At 54.5% G+C, this 20,314-nt stretch overlaps 2 protein-coding genes across 3 annotated transcripts in view; both read left to right on the forward strand.

Moving 5' to 3' along the window:
• The window catches only part of PEMT (phosphatidylethanolamine N-methyltransferase), a 41,890-nt gene extending 32,325 nt beyond the window's left edge, over positions 1 to 9,565 (forward strand). For both annotated transcript variants that reach the window (XM_058035350.1, XM_058035349.1), the window contains exons 5-8: positions 2,501 to 2,612; positions 6,647 to 6,721; positions 7,482 to 7,542; positions 8,211 to 9,565. In XM_058035350.1, coding sequence (XP_057891333.1) covers positions 2,501 to 2,612; positions 6,647 to 6,721; positions 7,482 to 7,536 — 242 coding nt within the window. In that variant the 3' untranslated portion in view covers positions 7,537 to 7,542; positions 8,211 to 9,565. The remainder of the gene's footprint in view (positions 1 to 2,500; positions 2,613 to 6,646; positions 6,722 to 7,481; positions 7,543 to 8,210) is intronic.
• An 8,506-nt stretch (positions 9,566 to 18,071) lies between these two features.
• Positions 18,072 to 20,005, forward strand: RASD1 (ras related dexamethasone induced 1). Its single transcript, XM_058035602.1, has 2 exons — positions 18,072 to 18,450; positions 18,668 to 20,005. The coding sequence occupies exons 1-2, from the start codon at positions 18,165 to 18,167 to the stop codon at positions 19,207 to 19,209; spliced, it is 828 nt and encodes a 275-aa protein (XP_057891585.1). The 5' UTR covers positions 18,072 to 18,164; the 3' UTR covers positions 19,210 to 20,005.
• Positions 20,006 to 20,314: the final 309 nt, after the last annotated feature.

Raw genomic sequence — 20,314 nt, forward strand, 5'->3', positions numbered from 1 at the left:
CCACCCCATCTCAGCACAGCAGCACCAGCTCCAGGTGCTGTTGGCAGCAGCTGGATGTGGCCCCTGTCCCTGGCAGAGCCACCCCTGGTGCCCTGTCCCCATGCTGTGCCCTCACTGGGATTCAGGCATCACTTCAGCACCACTTCAGCATCACTTCAGCACCCTCTTTTTTTGCCCTGTTTCCCAAAACCCACAGCGCTGAGGGCTTATCTCAAGGCTGCTTTGCCTGTCTGAGCCCATCTGCTCATGCCCTCATACCCCAGTGACATTCCTTCCAAGATTTCAAGTCAATCTGGCTTTGCCAGAGTGTTGCTGGGCCTGGAGAAGCTGACAGCTCTCTGGGGTGAGGCAGAGGTGGTGCTCCAGCCCAGGCTCCAGGCATTCTGAGGGACCTTGCAGAGTGGCTTTCTGCTGCTGTGATCCCACCCTGAGCTGTGAGATGGCTGCACAAACCACCAGGAAAAAAAAACAGCTCCTTTTAAGTGCCAAAGTGCCTCAGCTTGGCAAGGAGCTGATTCCTGATTTGAGGGCTCAGTGGAGGCCCAGGAGATGCCCAGGGTGATGCTGTGCAGCACCACACACAGTCCAGTCCCTGAGCACCTCTCTGAACATAAACACATGGAAACCACCTCTCTGGTGGTCATGTTCATTGACCTGTGCAGGTCTAGAGGCAGAGATTACACTGGGAAGGCTCCTGGGGAGCTGCCTGTGTGCTGCTGCTCGTGGGGAGCCTGCCTGGAGGCTTGCACAGCCCCACCAGTGCTGGGCACTGATAATCCCCTGCCAGCCCCACGGAGCCAGGGCTCTGTGGGAACCCCCCCAGTGCCAGGGCCATGTGGGGAATGAGGTGTTCAGCTCAAGGGCGAGGGTGGGCAGGGGAGAATGGAGCGTTTTGACACATAAGAAAGCACAGAATCGGGCTGTGGCAGGGAGTGATGTGTTCTTTCTACCAGAACAATCTCGGAGATGTATTGCCAAGTAACTGTGAGAACATATAGTATGAATACAAGGCAATTATCTCACTTAGTGGCCTGCAGTTAAAACCCAAAAGCATTGTGTAATTGGGCAGGGGCTGTTTATCCTCAGAAATAAATGTTTTAGCACCATGTGAGGTCAAAGAAATTACACCACGATCCAGGTAATAATAATAACCTTGAATAGTTTGCACTCCTGTAATGCCTTTCATCTGGATTTGTGAGCACTTTCTCACCATACATTAATCCTCACCTCCCTCTGTGCTCTGAGAAAGACTGGTGTTATGATCAGTGCACAATAGCACCTGGAGGGCCAGAGGAGCCTTGCCCAAGGTCAGGGAAGGGCTGGCAGCAGGACTGGGAGCTCAGCCTGGGCTGGTGGCTCAGGGACAGGCTGCTCCTCATGGACCACTGCTTGTGGACATGGAGCAGGGATGGAACACAGCTGGGCAAGGGGCTGCAGCACCAGGAGGAGCTGAAGGAGCTGGGAGGGGCTCAGCTTGGAGAAAATGAGGTTCAGGGGGAACTTTTGGCTTTTCACAACTCCCTGACAGGAGGGGAGAGCCAGAGAGGGGCCAGGCTCTGCTCCCAGGGACAGGGACAGAGGAAATGACCTCAAATTGGACCAGGGGATGTTGACATTTGATGTCAGGAAAAAATTCTTCACCAAAGGGATTGTCACAGGGTGCCCAGGGCAGTGGAGGGATTTAAAAGTCATGTAGGTGTGGTGCTTTGTGGTCTCACTTGTAAGACCAACAGAAGCAGAGATCTGCATCCTGGCCCTTTGCCCCTCTGAAATGTTGCTCACAAGCTGCACATCTCCCTGTCATTTCTTTCCCAAGCTCCTTTCAGGAGGGTGGAAGGATTACTCCAAGGTAGATGGGGAGCTGGTTGGATGCTGACAGTTCTGAAAGCTTTCCTCATTACAGATGACAATCACCCATTATCATCATCATCATTGTGCCAATAACTGAGTGTTTTGTAGGCAGAGGTGCTATTTTCTGAAATTCTGAGAAATTCTCTGAACTATGAGATAAGAGTGACATTATGGATGAGGGCATTTGGTTGTGCTGGTCATGATGAAAACAGCTCCAAACACCATTTCACAGCACTGGGTTTATTTTCACATCAAATGGATTCGATCCCATGCACTTGCTTCCTCGTGGAGTGGCATTTGACAGGCAATTTTACAAATGAGAAATCCAGAATTAACCAGTTGGGACCTCCAGAGATGTGTCCTGATGAGGGACGTGGCTGCCACAACCTCATTGCAATGCAGGAGCCTTTTGTGGGCAAAGAGCCATTCCTGGAAAAGCTGATAGGCACAGAGTAAACAACAAACAGAGTAAGCAACAAAACAGGTTTTTGTTGCTGTTTCCTCAGCCTGGAAGTCAGTGCTGAAACCTTTTGCTGTGAATTCCTGCCAGGGATGCCCTGTGGCACAGGGAGGGTATCAATGTGCCAAAACCTCCCATGAATCCCAATTTCGTGGAGCCTAACCAGAACCTCTCTCTGCTTGCTCTCAGGTGATTACTTTGGCATCCTGATGGAGGAAAAAGTGACCAGCTTCCCCTTCAGCATCCTGGACAACCCCATGTACTGGGGCAGCACAGCCATCTACCTGGGCTGGTCCCTGATGTGAGTACCAGCCCCTGCACACACCTCTGCTTGTAGGGTCACTCTTGGCAGGGCATGGGGTGCCAGGGTGCATTTGGGGCCAGAAAGACACTCTGGGATGGCAGGGAAGGTGCAGTCTGCCCTGACTTCTGCCTCCCTGGCTATTTTGGTGCGTGGAAAATCTTGTGCTGCCTCGAAACACTCGCAGCGTTTGTTGGAGAAAAATAAACAGCGGCCAAGTGCTGGGGGAGAGGGGGATCAGCAAATGCTCTGCAGTGAACACGGTGCTTGGCAGGCTCTGCACGTGGAAAAATCAACACCCAGGGCCAAATTCATGCAGGGTGTCACTCAGCAGGGGCAGGGCACTGCTGCTGGGGAGCAGTGTGACCCTGCAATTACTCTGAAAAAGGCAAAACAAGCCAAGCCACCCTTTTCCCCCAGCCCACGGTGAAAACACTTCCGAAACACTCCTTGTGTGCTCCAGCACAGCTTAATAGCCTGCTTAGGAGGAAATGAATAGGCTGTAATTTAGCAGCAAATGAGCAATAGACTCTATTCAGTCTAACAAGTTTGATGTGGTTCTCATTTAATATCACATTTTATTTATTTGCCCAGGAGAAAAAAAAAAACAAAAAAAAAAAAAAAAAAAAAAAAAAAAAAACAAACCAAAACCCTGGCTGTGTTACTTCAGGAGCCCATGGAGTGTTGCAGGCTGTTATCACTTGGTGTTTTGCACTGTGACCACCTCTCCTCTGCTTGGGTGGGGAAAATGAAGTGCTTTGCCACGTTCTGGTCACTTTTCCAGCCATGTGTGCAGCCCCTGGTAATAAGTAAAGCTGATGGTTTCTCTCCTGTCTCCACTGAGCCTTGTTGCTGTTAGTTCTGCTCCTGAAATCCCCCCAGGTGCTGTCAGGGCTGGCTGCATGAGCCTGCTTCCCTTCCTGGCACTGGATGGGGTTTAAATCCTGGGGAATGGTGCAGGGTTTAAATGCCAAAGGGAGGCAGTGCTGTTGGCCACAGGGTCTGCAGCAGCACCCTGGAAATGTTTATAATGCTGTGGGAAATGTTTATATTGCTGTGGGGAGCGGGGCAGAGCTGGGGCAGGATGAATCCCCCCACAGCAGCACAGAAGTAGGGATTTGACCAGGAGGAGGAATTACAATGAGATCTTTATTTGTTTTAAAATCAGCATCAAACTGCTTCCTAAAACCTTCGCAGAATCCACCGCAACCTCCTGAGCTGTTTCTCTCTCAGAATCCCTTCCTCACGCCTCTCCTTGAGCTCTCCCAGCCCAGTTCTGGGCAGGAGCAGCTGCAGGCAGCTCAGGACAGCAGTGATTGCCTCCTTTTTCTCGTTAAAAGCTGCCACCATTAAGGCCAGCGAGGCGTGACAAATAATTGCTGTGAACAAATTGCTGGAGCTGTGCAGAGTGGCACCAGCACCCCACCCACCTGCCTGGGGGGAGCTCAGCACAGCCCTGCTCGCCGTGGGTTTTGGCTGTTTCTCCTCCCTGGGACCTCAGTTCAGACAGCCACAGAATCGTTTGGGTTGGAAAGGAGTGATAAGATCATCGAGCCCAAGCATTAACCCAGCACTGCCGTGATCAGCACTAAAACGTGTCCCCAAATGCCACATTATTTGCATGGCTTTTAGATGCCTCCAGAGATGGTGGCTCCACCACTGCCCTGGGTAGCTGTGCCAGGCCTTGACAGCACTCCCAGGGGAGAAATTTTCCCATTATCCAACCTAAACCTCCTGTGGGGCACCTTGAGGCCATTTCCTCTTTTCCTGTTTGTTGTATCCCTGGCTTCACCCTTCTGCCAGGGGGCTGGAGAGAGTGAGAAGGTTCCCCCTGAGCCTCCTTTTCTCCAGGCTGAGCTCCCCCATCTCCCTCAGCTGCTCCAGACCCATCCCCAGCTCTGCTCCCTTCTCTGCACTCCCTCCATTGGCTGATTTTTGGGGATCCATGCTTTCTCCTGAGGTCCCAGGGCTTTCAGAGGATGTCAGGTGTCTCCCTCAGAGGCCAGAGCTGATGTCCCATCCTGGTGGCAGCAGGAGGGTGCTGGAGGAATGCTGCAGCTTTCTGATTCTGGCCAGACCTGAAACACAGAGCACATCTGTCCTGTCTTGGGGATCATCACACTCCTTATGGCTTCAGAACCCAAAGGATTGATCCACCCCATCCAGAAGGGATGAAAACACATCAGCCTGTCCCCTCACTCCAGCCCAGCCTTAAAAGCATCCAGTGGAGGTGACAACCCCCAGCCATGGGGATCTGCAGCAAGGCTGGGGACAGACAGACAGACTTCCCACCCAAAACAAAGTCCTGGCAGGACAGCAAACCCTTCCTGGCTGATTCATCACTGCTGCTGCAATCAGATGTGGCCCAATATGTAGGTCAGGCTCGTAAGAGGACAGGAACAGTTCACCCAAATGCTGCTCATCACCTGTGCTGAGCAGCCTCCTTTCTCCTGGCAGACAAATGGAGCATTCACCGTGGGGACAGCTTTGTGTGCCTCTGGTAGGGGAGTGTTCTAACTCACAGCAACAGGCTGTGCAAATCAGAGCTGGAGCTGCAGCCAAATGATGCAATTAGAGGTCTTGCTGTCAACAAACAATCATGTAAATTTGTTCTCTCTGATAGGAATCAAGAAGGAGACATGACTAAGCATGTAATAGCAGGGGCTTGGGAGGGAAGGAAGTTGCCCGAAGCTTCCTAATGAGGGGAAAAGTTATTGCAGAATGAAAATGGTGCAAAAGTGGAGATTTGTGGGTGTCTCTGCAGGCTGGGTGGCACCTGAAAGTGGCTCCAGTGTGAGGTTTAGGTAGTTCAGTCTCTCTCTGCAGTTGTGTTTTCCCAGCAGCACAAGTCACCTTGCACCAGGCTTGTGGGATGTTTATCCTCATAAAATCACAGAGTGGTTTGGGTTGGAAGAAACTTTAAAGGTTATCTTAATTGTCCCCCTTAATTAGGACACTGGTGATTGCATTTAGCTGCTGGTGGCAGCTCTGAGAGGGGTGAGAGCTGGCTGTCAGCAAATATTTAGCTGGTGCTTGGTGGGGAAATGTGCAAGGCCAGGCCGGACAGGGTTTGGATCAGGCTGGGATTGTGGAAAGTGTTCCTGCCCATGGCAGGGGTGGGATGAGAGGAGGTTTGAGATCCTTTCTAGTCAAAGCCATTCCATGATTAGGATTCTGTGACATCTCTCTTCAGAGCAGGAGGTGGTGAGGATTTTTGGTCCCCAAGCCTCTGCTAAAAGGAGCAGCCCTCTCCATTGTGTGCTCAGTTCTTGTTCATCTCTCCCCATAACCACACAGTGAGGAGCAGAGGTGGCATCAGTGCCCTGTGACATCTGTGCCTGGTGGCATCTGGCTGGAGGACACGTTCCTGAAGCACCTTGAAATGGGTTCAAAAGTGAACCAAGCCCGCAGCACCCAGCCCCAGTGCAGGAATGGACCTTCCCATCCCATCCCTTCCCATCCCATCCCATCCCATCCCATCCCATCCCATCCCATCCCATCCCATCCCATCCCATCCCATCCCATCCCATCCCTTTCCATCCCATCCCTTCCCATCCCATCCCCTTCCCATCCCTTCCCATCCCATCCCATCCCATCCCTTCCCGTGTGTGTGGTGCCCCTCACTGCTCTGGCTGCCTGGTGTCCCCTGTACCCCGGGTGGCTCAGCTTTTTGGGACACCAGCCGTGTCCCTCAGAGCACAGGAGCTGCAGCTGTGTGTCAGCAGCTGCTCAGCCCCTAAACAGCCCCATAATCTCAGGATTTAGCATCAAAGCAGGAGCTCTCACAGCAGAGACGTGCAGGGATCAGACTTAAAAGAAGTCGCTGGAGGAGGCTGGGGAAGAGCCTTTGCCAAGTAACATCTGTCTAAAACAGTTAACATAAAGCACAAAAAAAAAACCCCAACCCTTTTGTTTGCTTCTGTTTAATGAGCAAGTGAGAGCTCTCTGCAGCCCAGTGTCTCATTTCACTTTCTCAACCAGGTCTTGCATAAGCCCCTGTACTTACCTGATCTTTTCCTTCTCTTTCAAAACAGGCACGCCAGCCCAGCTGGCCTTTTGCTGACAGCTGTAGTGGCAATTTCCTACACAATTGCTGTGCTGTACGAGGGGTGAGTAGCTGTGCACAACTGGAGAGCTCCTAATTATTTCTACCAGCTTTAACTCTCGAGTTTTCAGAGAACTGCACAAGTAGAAATGGTTTTTTTTCCAACTAATTCAGCGAGGAAAAAGGAAAACAGAGGAATTTTTTTCAATTGTTTTGATAATGGGCACATTCCACTCCGAAGCTATTTGCTGAGTTCTAGGAACATTTGTGTGGTTTTTTTTCATTTTTATCAAAATGAGGCTTTTTTTTTTCCTTTTGGGTGCCAGATTCTGTCTATAGAAGAACAATAAGGAAGGCAGTGAGAGGACTCATTGTGTCTTCACAAGAGCCCCCTACAAGAAGCCCTTGCATTTTGTAGTTCCTTGGATGGGCTTCTCTGCTGCTTTGCACTACAATAGCCCAGCCAGCAGCACAGGATGGAGCAGCACAAAATAACTCCCAGAAGCAGCAGCTGTACTTCAGCAGGGAAAGCTCTTTTGTGTTTGCAAGGGAGGAGGAGATGCACAGAGCCATGGCCTGCACGAGGGGCACTCTGGGTGTGTGCTGAGCTTGTCCTGCCTGGCACGGGGATGGTTCCTGTAGCTGCTCCACCATCCAGAGAGGTGAAACCAGGATGGCCACGGCGCAGGAACAGCCAGGCTGTGCCAGCCCGTGCAGGAGAAATTCTGTAGGCCCAAAGGTGAGCACTCAGCAGCCTGGATTTTAATTCTTCCTCCCTTCTTTTGCCCCCCTCTCTCCCCACATTCCCATCCTGCCAACTCCAGGCCTTTCACAGAGGAGATCTATCGGAGGAAGCAGAAGGGAGTGAAGAGCAAGTAGCCCCAGGTATGTTTGCTGATGGGAGCATTTCAGGGGCTGCTTTGCTGAACCCCCCAGCCCAGCCCTGCCTTCCCTGGCTCCTCCAGAGCCCTTCCCAAAGCACCTGAGCCCCGGGGCTGTGCAGAATGCCAGGCAGAGAGGTTTTCACAGCCGCAGTCGTGTCCGCCCCTTGGCGCCCGACCAGCAGCCCCCAAATTGTTTTGATTATACACTTGAGAATCAGCGCGAGGGAAAATTGCTGGGAAGCTTTGAGGCTCCAGGCTCCATCTGAATCAGGCAGAAAAATACAACTATTGGCCGTGGCAGGTGCTGCAGAGAGTGGCAGGGATGGTGTGAGAGGGCATGAGTGCCTGCTCATCCCTCAGGGAAATCAGAGCTCCCTGCTCCAGATGCTCCTTGCCTGAGCCATTTCTGCCAGTGGGCTCACCCCAAAACCTCAGCCCAGGCTTGTCTGGGGGGCCAAAGGCTTCTCCAACAGCACAAACTCCTGTCCAGGCTCCTTTCCTGGGGGTTCATTGCCACCTTGGAGCCCTCAGTGCATTTCCCTGCTGGTTTTTGGGGAGCTGGGACAATCCCAGGGCACTGCTGAGGTTCTGACAGCTCTGTGGCTGTGACAGAGCTGCTGTGGCACCACTGAGGTCCCCAATGGACTCTTGTCTCTTTGTCTTTTGCAGGGCACTCTCTGGGGTACTTGTTCCTGTCTGGTCCCCACACTGTCCAATTTGCCCATTTTCCTACTGAGATGTATCCTACTAATTAACCCAGCAACCCTTAATGAGCCAGCTGAGCTCCCTGCAGCACTGGAAGTGACCAGAGGAACAGCCTGAGTGTGGTGGCAGCTCCTTGCCACAGCCATGGGAGATGCAGGTCCCTGTCCCAGGGCTCTGTCCAGGTCTCTGCAGCTCCTGATGCTCTCCTGGCAGTTCCACAGGGTGGGACCTCCCCACCTCCTCTCCCACATCAATTACTGGAGATCTGCAGGCGAAAAGCAATTCCCGTTGGACTGGAGGGAAAGCAGAGCAATGGTGGAAGCACCAGGGGCCTTTCCTGAGTGAGCTGTGAGCAAATGGAAGCAGCAGCTGGTCCTGAAGATCATCTGAAGGTGCAGCCTCAGAGCCTCGAGAAGCAGACAGAGCTCAGGTCCAGCAATGGAGAGAGATCAGGAGCCCCTGAGGATTCAAACGCAGATGAGGAAGGAACTGCTGTGAGCTCAACAACAGCAAAACCTGCTGCAAACCCAAAAACCAACCCCTTCTTTTTTGGGAAAGGAGCCTCCCCATCCGGAGCTGCGGTTTCCCACCCGTGCAGGGTCTCCACACTATTGCAAAGGCTCTGAGAAAAGTGACTGAAAAGCACAGGAATGTGAATGTATGACCTAAAGCACAGCCCGGGGACATGGAGGGATGGCAGCTGTCCTGTGGGGAAGCCCCAGCATGGGGAGGACCCAGGGGAAGAGTCAATCTCTGTCTGCACTTCACAGCTATCCCACCAGGCCAGGTTGATGCCCCAGCCCCTCCTTTTCCCTGGGTCCTGCTGCCTTTCCCACCACCCAGTGCCTTCCAGCTGTTCTCTATGGTCTTGCAGGGGCAGTGGGAGGGAGGGAAGAGAAGGAAAAGTTTGTTTCTGCCTTCCACACCGTGCAGCAGCCAGGTTTGGACGTGCTCCTCTGCTCCTGCCACCCGCCTGCCCCAAAACTGTCCAGTGCTGAATCCTGCCTTGACCAGAAAGCTTCCAGAGGTGATGCTCCAGCCCCAGGCTCTGTTTTCACAGATTCCCAGAACAGTTTGAGAAATAAGCTGTAAACACCAAAGGAGCAGGTGCTGGAGAAGGGAGCTGAGCTGCTGCTGGCTCCTGTGGGGCACTGGAATGTGGCACCACATCTCAGCACCACTGTCCCCTCCTCAGAGGGTGCTCCCTCCTCTCAGTGTCACCTCCACTAAACGGTTCCATTTCCCTCTGCTTTTCCACGTTGTAATTCACCCACCCTGCAGGCATTGCTCAGCAGAATTAAAGTGTTGCTCTCTTTTCAGTGCGGCCTCCATTTCCTGCGGAAGGGCTCTCACAAATGCTGTGTTTGCGTTTCATCACTTCAGAACCATTACACAGAGATTTATTTTTTTTATTGCCATCTCAACCACCTTCCTCTCAAAGATTTGGGCATAGTATTTTATTTTTAGATAAGTTTCCACATTCCCTTCACAGCTAATGTTTATAGAGGGAGGCTAAACCGGCCCAGTACCCATAGCAACCATTGAGGAGAGGATACATTGCATTATTCAGACAATTTATGTCAGAGTTGCCAGTCCTGGCTCAAAGTCTCTGATGTCAATAAACTTGGATTTGTTGATAAGTGAAATCAGTATTTGCTGAAGAAGCACGTGCTCATACGGGAAGAATTACTCCTAATGAGAACACAGCGAGGGCTGCATTTGTGCTGTCTCATTCCCAGTCTGGGGACCATGTGTGCCTTTCCCAGTCCCTCCTGCAAGGCCAGAAGGGACCCCAGTGGTTCCATTCCCCTCCCCAGCCAATACCAGCCTCCTAGATGGCGTGTCTGTCACCATGGGCCCCAGTGGTGGAGCTGCTCCCATGCCGTGCCCACATCACCCCAATGAGCACAGGATTTGCTGCTGGGGCGGCTGCACAGGCTCCTTCCCCCTTCATCTGATTTCCAACACAAGAGGGTTTTTGAGGATTTGTGCCAGACACATCCCTGGTTCGAGCAGCTCTTCCCACAGCAGCCAGCACAGATCAAACATCTCTGCCTTCACACAGCTGGTTCTGGCTGCCATAAAGTTGAGTTTGATGTTTTAGAGGCACCAGCTCTGTTCCCTGAAGGTGAGAAGCTGGGAGTTGATGTTCCAGCCCCATCTCATGGGGTCTGAGCCCACCTTTCTCCCCGGGGCAGGGGGTGGCCTTGGCCAGGGCCAGCCCCAGGTGTTGCTGTGCTGCAGGGAGGGAAGCACAGAGACACCATTATTATTTATGTTGTTTTATGGTATTTAACAACAAGGAATTACGGGACTCTCCTTGGTTATAAGTAAAAAAAAAAAAAAAAGTGATTCCTCTCCAATTGCCCAATATTTCCAAGAATTGGAGATTGCACAGGGAGGGGGTGAAACCTTCAGGCTGAGCACAAAGTGGTGTCACAGCTCTGTCCCCTCATCCTGGCGGCAGCTGGGACACATCCTGCATGGATGCAGGGGTGGATGTGTGGCCAGGGTCAGAAGGTGAGTCCTGCTGCTCCCAGAGGACAGACCTGCCCTGTGGGACCCCCAGGAGCAGCTGGATGCAGCCCCAGCTCTGCAGGGACCTCAGGGACCAAATGGGGTCTCTGGAAATGGGGTCATGGGGCCATTTTCATGCCTTCAAAACCGAGGATGGGGCTCTCTGGGCCCTCTGGGGCTTGGCAGGGAGGTTGTTTGCAGCCTTGGGGATTGCTTCACGTGATGCTGTGTGCTGACGCCACAGATAACACTTGCTTTGAAGTTTGGGATATTTCTCCAGAGCAAACACACCAGGAAAGGAGAAACGAGTTAAATCTCAACTCCTAGCTGGCAGGGACAGCTGGGTCAGCCGGGTCACTGCTCTGAGCTGCCTCACCACACAGCCTCTGTGCCCACCCTCGTGGAGGTTTTCTCTGCATGGATGTTCCAGTGGCTCCTCACACACATCTCCCTTCCATGGAACTGCACCTGGCAATTCCTTGGGATGGGAGGATCATCTCTGCAATGAACTCCCCAGCAACGGGGATGTGGGGCCAGCCCCACACTCACAGAATGCTTCCTGCAGGAGCAATCTGGGAGGTGGAGGCTGCATCCTGCAGTGCCTTCCCTGGTGGTGGTGACATCCAGGAGCAGGGACACATTCCCACATTCCCGAAGGCTCACAGGGAGCAGGGACACATTCCCACATTCCCGAAGGCTCACAAGGAGCAGGGACACATTCCCACATTCCCAAAGGCTCACAAGGAGCAGGGACACATTCCCACATTCCCAAAGGCTCACAAGGAGCAGGGACACATTCCCACATTCCCAAAGCTCACAGGGAGCAGGGGCACATTCCCACATTCCCAAAGGCTCACAGGGACACATTCCCACATTCCCGAAGGCTCACAGGCACATATTCCCACATTCCCAAAGGCCATTCTCTCCACTGTGACCGCCTGTACCCCCGTGTTTGCTCTGCCCGGGGAAGCTGCTCTGCCCTGCCCAGGGCAGGGACAGCCATCAGCCCTTACACACAGGACAAACACAGTGGCAAACAAACACAGATAAACACGCGGTGCAATCAGGGCGGCACGTGTGGCGTTGGCAGCACCGGGAATTCTCCATTCCCACCCCGCTCCTGCCTGCTGAGTGTGCACCTTGGTTGGGATTTGATGTAAAAGCAAAGATGAGCTTTCAGCTTTGGGGCCAGTTCGGGCACTGCTTTATTGGGGATTCCTTAGTCCAGAGAAAGTGGATTAAGGGATCCCCAATAAAGGGGACGTGACAGAATTTATCTTCGCATCATTTATTCTTTTGGGAGTAAACCCGTCTGTTCTGTCCCTGCTGTGTAGGGAAAACAATTTGGGTTTTAATTGCTCACAAAGCAATTTGGGAAAAAGCCCTAGTGGGAAACTGTTCCCATGTGGGAAACCCCAGTGCTGGGCCCAAAGAAATGCCATGGTCAGGATGGGCATCCCAGGATGAGCTGCTTGGGATGGGTTGGAGCTGGCAGCTGCATGCTCAGGCCTCTGGGATACAGGTGTCACTGGTGTCTGGGGAAATATGTGAAATTTCCCCAGTGCTGGAGAGCATCAGCAGCGCCCCATGGGCACCGTGCCTGCCCCAGGCATCAGGACAGGCTGGGGGAGGCTCCATCCAGCCCATTTCCACCCTCCCTCCGAGGGCCCTTACGCACGGAGCTCCCGCCATGGGGCACAGGACAAGTGACCAGCGCTGTTTGCTTTAATTTTCACTCTCAAAAGCCGCCCCAGACAGCCCGGTGAGCCGCATCCTCCTCGGGTCCCGTTTCAAAGGAGAAGAATGGCAGGAATGTGCTGCTTTTTCCATGGTGCATTTTCCTCGGGAGGAGCTGTTTATGGAGCACAGCTCCTTTCCCAGCCAGGGCTGCAGGAGGGCTCAGAGTCCTGGCAGGATGTCAGGGCCAGGCTCTGCCTCAAGGGAGCCTCGAGGGTCCTGGATTTGGCCACAGCTCAGCCTTTGTCCAGTTTAGCTCCCCAAATCCCAACTCTCCATCCCTGCACAGCCCTTCCATCCCTCAGGAGCTGCTGTGGGACCTGACACCCCCAGCTCTGAACCCTCAGCCCTGCTGTCCTTGCCTCGGTCAGACCTTGCCTGGCGCTGCCCACCCGCTCCTGCCTCCTCCTGGGCTCTCATTCGGTCCTGCCAGCCCTGCCAACCATCCCCATCCCCACGGGACCCTTCCTGAAATCCAGCAGTGCCTCCCCTGGGGCCACCGAGCCCCCCTCTCCCTGTGCCCCATGTCCCAACCCCAGCTCATCCCTGTCTCTGCTTACAGGGGACATTTCTCCCTGATCCCAGAGGAGCTGAAGGAAACTCTGCTCTGTGGAAGGGAGCAGGAGTTTGGGGACACGTCCAGGACATGGAGACACCTTTGCTCATGCTGGCAGGATGTTGCATGACCTGTGGGCAGGAGGATGGGATGAAAGGAGGTGGGAACTGGGAGCAGGGGGCTTCCAGGTGCTCCTGGCTCAGAGCTGCACCAAGCTGAGCACTGGGATGGTGTCTCAAGAGACCTCTTGGCACTCCTTGCCTGGGTAACTCCAGGAACTGGGGATTTGAGGCATCTCAGGCTTTCAGATTCTCTGTTAATCAAATCCCAAGTGCTAAAAGGAATCAAGAGACATGAAAAGTGTTGCTGAGGAAGCAGGGGGTGGGGGGAGGGAAACAAATAAAGCCCCCCCCCCCCCCCCCATTCCCCAGAGAAGGAGCAGCTTCTGCATCATATCTCATCTGGGAAAAATTATATTTTGGGAATTACGTGCTTCTTCTGAAAAGCCTTAAAGAGATTTAATAAAACGAGACAAGCTAATAATATAGGGAATGAATAGCAACCCTGGATTCTGCATCTTGATTTAATCAGATGCTTTTCCTCAGGGGGATAAGCAAGAACTGTGTGGCTCAAGCCTCCCTTCCCTTCCCTCCCCAGCTGCTCCCCTCTTCCTCTGGCCATCCCCTCCTCTCCCACCCCGGGAGAGCAGCCAGGGCAGGATTGGGGGTCCCACAAGTCCCTGGTGTCCAGCAGCAGCTGCTGGGAATGCAGAGCCCACGCTGGTTCTTCGGGAGCAGGGAGAGGAGCTGGACAGCAGCTTGCTCTGCAGCCCCAGGGAGAGGAGCATTGTCCAAAGCACAGGCCTGGGGGAGAAAAGCAGGAACCAGGACAATCCTGGGGGGAAAAGCAGGAATTGGGGAGCCAGGAGAGCTGGGCTTGGCTCCATGTGAGAAAAGCAGGAATTGGGGAGCCAGGAGAGCTGGGCTTGGCTCCATGTGAGAAAAGCAGGAATTGGGGAGCCAGGAGAGCCGGGCTTGGCTCCATGTGAGAAAAGCAGGAACTGGGGAGCCAGGAGAGCCGGGCTTGGCTCCATGTGAGAAAAGCAGGAATTGGGGAGCCAGGAGAGCTGGGCTTGGCTCCATGTGCGTGGCTGCTCCAGAGGCTGGGAATGCTGTGAGCTGCTGCAGTGGGGATGATTGGTGGGATGTGAAGGAGCTGATGTGGGATGTGCCCCTCTCTGTGCCTGAAACAGCTGCACAAGGACACCAATATTGGGCTCTCCCAGCCCTGTTCCCCTGCTCTGGACCCGGCCATGAACCCAGGCCAGCCCAGCCCCGGGGGGATGATCCTTCCCAGCTCAGAAACCCAACTCATGTTCTGATGTAATTGTCCTTTTCCGAGTATCCCCCGCTCGCCTGTGCCTGTGCTGGGCACCCCGGTGGTGCTGCTCCTGCTTCCTGGAACATTTTGCTTCCCACATTTCTGCCGTGGTGCTGCTGCTCTGAGCTCTGTTCTGCTGCTGCTGCACAGCTCGTCCAAGGCAGGCCCTGGGGAGCCTCGTGTTCTGTCGCTGGGATGTTTGTGTGACTTTCGTGGAATTCCCTTCCCTCAGCCACTCGCTCACGGGCACAGTGTGGGTTTTGCTGGTTGGCAGGTGGCTGGTAAACCGAGGAGGGTGAAAATAGGGAAGCAGCAAGAAAACAAGGATTGATCTGTGCTGGAGGTGATTCTGTTAAAGGTGTCGCTGGGGTTCGTGCAGAGCATCCTGCCTGTGGCTCTGGCTGTGCTGAGCTGCTGCATCAGAGATTCTATCCTCCAAAACCAGCCAAGGAGCAAAGCATCCCACAAATAGCAGGGACGAACTCTGGCAGCCGTGGGGGAAATGCCCTTTTGCCTGCCTCTGCTTTAAGCCTTGGGCTATTTGCAGTCGGGTCAGAAATAGGTGGTGATTTGTAAAAGAGTCATAACTGTGGGAAGGCTTTGCCTTGCAGCGAGGTGGATCCTTTATCATCAATCTCTGGCAGCGGCTCCCAGCAAATGGGCTTTGCTCCTACAGGAGATGAGTTTCAGCTGATGCTGTGTGATGCTCCCTGCTCGGGCTCTGCGTGACTCCACACGAAGCTGGGCACAGACAGTGCCCACAACCTCTGCTCTGAGAGCTGCCAGCACCAGCAGCTCCTCTCCACCCACCCCAGGCCCCTCACACCCCGTCCTTGCTGTCAGGGGCTCCCTGGCTCTGGTGCTGCCCCACCGAGCCCCCAGGATCCCAGTGCACATCTGTCTCCTGGCATGCTCTGCCCAAAGAACTCTTTAAAGGAGAAAATGGATTTTTTTTTTTTCCCAGCCAGGAGCAGGTTTCAAGCAGGCTATTTTTACCTGTTCCTGACTCTATTAATAGTTGTACGGCCAGCAATAAATGCTGATCGGGAGATTCGATTTGTCTGTCCTCCAGAGGTTGCCACTTCCTATTCCCCCCGTTGTTTTCCATCAACTGCTTCAATTAAATGATCTTTTTGTTATTTGGGGTGATACATTTGGGCTTTGTGTTCGGCTGTTAAACTTCTTGGCTGTCTCACACACAGATGAATAAACACAGGAAACTGTCCCACTTTCTCTCCTCCAAGTGTCCTTGTGCCTCCGGGCAGGATGTTTCCCTGCAGGCAGGGACATCAGGGGCTGTTTGAGCTGCTGCTCCCTTCCAGACAGCCACAATCCCTTCATAAGCCTTCTGAGGGTGTTTAAATTAATATCCAAGGGTGACGCCACACTCGGGGGAGATGAGAAGCTCAGCACCATCCATTTCCCAAGTGCTGCTGATGAAAGGCACTGCTCTGCCCCAGTCTGTGTGTTCTGGCTGTCCCCTGAGGTCCCTCTCTGTGTTATAGGTGAGGCTTCTGCTGCTCTGAACCTTATCAAAGCATCACCTTTTGCTAAGACTTTTTTTTTTTTTTTTTTTTTTTAAAGTGGGTTTTTCTAATATATATTTTTAAAATCATTATTATTTTATTTTTATCATAGAACTGGCTGGGTTGGAAGGGACCTTAAAGCTCATCTTGTACCACCCCCTGCCATGGGCAAGGGCACCTTCTGCTAAACAAGACTGCTCCAAGTCATGTCCTACCTGGCCTTGGACACTTCCAGCAATGGGTGCAGCCACTCTGGGCAGCCTATTCCAGAGCCTCACCACCCTCAGAGGGAACAATTTCTTCCCAATATCCCATCTAATTCTGCCATGTGTCAGCATGAAGCCACTTCCCCTTGTCCTGTCCCTCCATCCCTTGTCCAAAGTCCCTCTCCATCTCTCTGGGAGCACCTTTAGGCACTGGAAGGGATTTTAAGGTCTCCCTGGCACCTTCTATTCCCCAGGCTGACCATTCCCTGTTCCCCCAGTACAGCACCACTCCCATTCCCCATTCCCATTTCCCATTCCCATTCCCATTCCCATTTCCCATTCCCATTTCCCATTCCCGTTCCCGTTCCCGTTCCCATTCCCGTTCCCATTCCCATTTCCCATTCCCATTCCCATTCCCATTCCCATTCCCATTCCCATTCCCATTCCCATTTCCCATTCCCATTTCCCTTTTCCATTCCCATTCCCATTTCCCATTCCCATTTCCCATTCCCGTTCCCATTCCCATTCCCATTCCCATTCCCATTCCCATTCCCATTCCCATTTCCCATTTCCCATTCCCATTCCCATTTCCCGTTCCTATTCCCATTCCCATTCCCATTCCCATTTCCCATTTCCCATTCCCGTTCCCGTTCCCATTCCCATTTCCCATTCCCATTTCCCATTCCCATTCCCATTCCCATTCCCATTCCCATTCCCATTCCCATTTCCCATTCCCATTTCCCATTCCCATTCCCATTCCCATTTCCCATTTCCCGTTCCCATTTCCCGTTCCCATTTCCCATTCCCGTTCCCGTTCCCGTTCCCGGCCCTGCCCGCGCTGCCGCCGGCCGGACTCTCGCCTGTCCCCTAGCGGGCAGAACCGGCGCTGCAGCGGCACCGCTCGGCGCCCGGCACCGGGACCGGGACCGGGACCGGGACCTGAATCAGAGTCGAGGTCGGGGTCAAGGGAAGCCGCCGTCCTAAGGGCTTTTGTCGTGGTGTCACCGCGCAGCCCCCAGCCCGCGTTGCAGCCCCCGCTGGGACCGAGACTTCTCTCTGCTCCCGGCCCCGCGCACCGGAGCTCGCACCGAAAGGGGTCTTTTCTCCCGTTTTTCGGGCATTTGCACCGGGCAAGTGTAAACCGGACCAAAATCACGGCAGACAGTGGCGTGGGACCCTCTGCACCCCCTGCCCCCGGTTCCTGAAGTTCGGGGTCGCCCCACTCCCCGAGCCCCGGGAGCCCCGAGCCGGCTGCGGGGAGCCGGGAGCCCAGACCGGGCTGAGAACGGGACGGGTACAAAGCACAGAGACCCCGTACTGAGATTCAGAAATCTGTTTGCAAACGGGACTGTGAAAGGGACCGGGAGTGCGAGCGGGAGTTCGAAGAACCAGAGTTCCAACCGGGCTGCGAACGGGACCGGGCTGTAAATCCCCGAGAGCGCAAACCGGGATGGGAACGGGACAGGGCTGTAAATCTCCGGGACAGCAAACCAGGATGGGGACAGGATCTGTCTGCGCAACCCCCGGAGTGCGAACCGGGATGGGGACGGGACCTGTCTGTGCACCCCCGGGAGTGCGAAGCGGGATGAGAACGGGACCGGGCTGCGCAGCAGCGGGAGCGCGAACGGGGCTGCGAACGGGACGGGGCTGCCAAGCACCCGGAGCCACAGGCGGGCTGGGAACGGGACCGGGCAACCGAGCCCCAGGAGCGCGATCGGGGCCGCGAACGGAGCGGGGCGCGCTGCCCGGAGCCCCGAGCCCGGCGGGGGGCGCGGGCCGGGCCGGGCGCGGAGCCGGGCGCTGACTCAGCCGCCGCCGCCCCGGGCCGTGACGCGCCGAGGGGCGGGCGCTGCCGGCTCCATATAACGCGGCGGCCGCCGTGCAGAGCTCACACCGACCCTTCCTGAGGGAAGAGGGGCTGAGCAGCCGGGCAGGCAGCGCCTTCCTCCTTCTCCTCGTCTCCTTCTCGGCGCAAGCTGCACTTTTGCCGGCGTCAATGAAACTGGCAGCGATGATCAAGAAGATGTGTCCCAGCGAGGCCGAGCTGAGCATCCCCGCCAAGAACTGCTACCGCATGGTCATCCTGGGCTCCTCCAAGGTGGGCAAGACAGCCATCGTCTCCCGCTTCCTCACCGGCCGATTCGAGGAGCAGTACACGCCAACCATCGAGGACTTCCACCGCAAGTTCTACAGCATCCGTGGTGAGGTCTACCAGCTCGACATCCTGGACACGTCGGGCAACCACCCCTTCCCAGCCATGCGCCGCCTGTCCATCCTCACAGGTACTTGTCAGGAGGTCCCTCTGGCAGATTCCTGCTCAGTTTGGGGATGGTTTTGCAGTCCTGGGAGGAGGGAGGTACAGTTTTGTGGGTTCAAGTGGTTGGGCAGCTCTTCTTGGTGCTGCCTGATCCTTCTTTCTCCGAGCCTGTATTTGGCTCGGGAGTGGTCTCTCTGTGTCCCCATCCCTGCAACCATCTCACGGTCCCTCTTTGTCCCCAGGAGACGTTTTCATCCTCGTCTTCAGCCTGGACAACCGAGACTCCTTTGAGGAGGTGCAGCGCCTGAAGCAGCAAATCCTGGAGACCAAGTCGTGCCTGAAGAACAAAACCAAGGAGAACATCGAGGTGCCCCTGGTCATCTGCGGCAACAAGGGCGACCGGGACTTTTACCGGGAGGTGCAGCCCCGGGAGATCGAGCAGCTGGTGGGAGGGGACCCCAAAAAATGTGCCTACTTCGAGATCTCGGCCAAGAGGAACAGCAGCCTGGACCAGATGTTCCAGGCGCTCTTCGCCATGGCCAAGCTGCCCAGCGAGATGAGCCCCGACCTGCACCGCAAGGTCTCGGTCCAGTACTGCGACATCCTGCACAAGAAGGCGCTGAAAGGCAAAAAGCTGCTGAAGGAGGGCGGCTCGGAGGAGGCGTACGGCATCGTGGCCCCCTTCGCCCGGCGGCCCAGCGTGCACAGCGACCTCATGTACATCCGCGAGAAAGCCATCGGCGGCGGGCACGGCAAGGAGAAGGATCGCTGCGTGATCAGCTAGGAGCCCCCGCTCGCCACGGCAGAGAAGGAAGGAAGGAAGGAAGGAAAGGAGGAAAGGAGGGGGGAAAGATGCTCGTTTCCAAACTGACTTTGGGCAGGTGCCCAGCCGGGCAGAGAGGGCGTCGCCTCTCCCCCAGCCTCCCTCCTCCCGCTTTCATCATCTCCCTCCCCGGGGGCGCATTTTGGGAGCGAGGGATGCGAAGGGGGAGGCTCTGGAGGGCAGGAGGGGATGTCACTGGGAACAGCCTCCTCCTCTGGGCAGACAGACAGGGAAAGGGCGAGCTGCTGGGCAGCCAGGTGGGAGGGTGAGTGTGGAGGGCACAGATCTTGGTGTTTCTTTCCCTCCCAAACCACCCAGCCTCAGGCGCTGCCTTCACAAGGGAGGGCAGGGGCCTGGCCAGCATCTGCCTGGGGCTTTGGGGTTGGTTCTTGTTTTATTTTTTTTTTTTTCCAACTTGAGAAGCTGTGCACGGACTCTGGCTCCGTGTTGTGTGTTCATCTGTGTCTACAAAACACATGCAGAAGACACTCCTAAGCTGTTGCAAAGACATTGCAGAGTTACAGCCCCAATGGACCAAAAAACTGACTCTTGTTTACATTTGTCTTGTTTGATTTGCAAGATTTGGGGAAGGGTGGGGGGGAGCGGGAAGGGTTTTACAAAATAATATAATAGGCACTTTATGTAGGTATTGTCTGTCATTGACATGAACAAAAAAAAAATCTTCAAGTGTTTCTACCGTGGGTGAAACTTGATGTTTTATTTTTTCTACAAATTAATAAAATCTTTTTAAAAATTACACCCTGTGGGTTTGCCTTTACTTCCTTGCCCTATCCCACAGCAAAGCCTGCTCAGCAAAAGGCCTGAGCTGCGAGGTGACAAAACCAGCCCTGTATTGCCTCATTTTCCCCGACTCCCAGAGCAAAGGTTCCCGCCTCTGCAAGGCTCCGCTGGGTTTTGCCGGGCAGGGAGCTGCTCGCTGCCAGGGGTCACTGAGCCAGCTCTCTTTCCTCACTGCACTACGCCGAGAGTGACGGTGCTGGCAGCCCCGTGTCACTGCCTGCAGTCACCCAGCTCACTGACATCACTCCCTCCCAAAGAGCTGATT

Source organism: Melospiza georgiana, chromosome 16, assembly GCF_028018845.1.
Source record: "Melospiza georgiana isolate bMelGeo1 chromosome 16, bMelGeo1.pri, whole genome shotgun sequence".
Taxonomy (NCBI): domain Eukaryota; kingdom Metazoa; phylum Chordata; class Aves; order Passeriformes; family Passerellidae; genus Melospiza; species Melospiza georgiana.

Coding starts and splice junctions, on each gene's coding strand:
- RASD1 (XM_058035602.1), top strand. CDS start 18,165: ATGAAACTGGCAGCGATGATCAAGAAGATGTGTCCCAGCGAGGCCGAG. Junction 18,451..18,667: donor CCGCCTGTCCATCCTCACAG/GTACTTGTCAGG, acceptor CTTTGTCCCCAG/GAGACGTTTTCATCCTCGTC.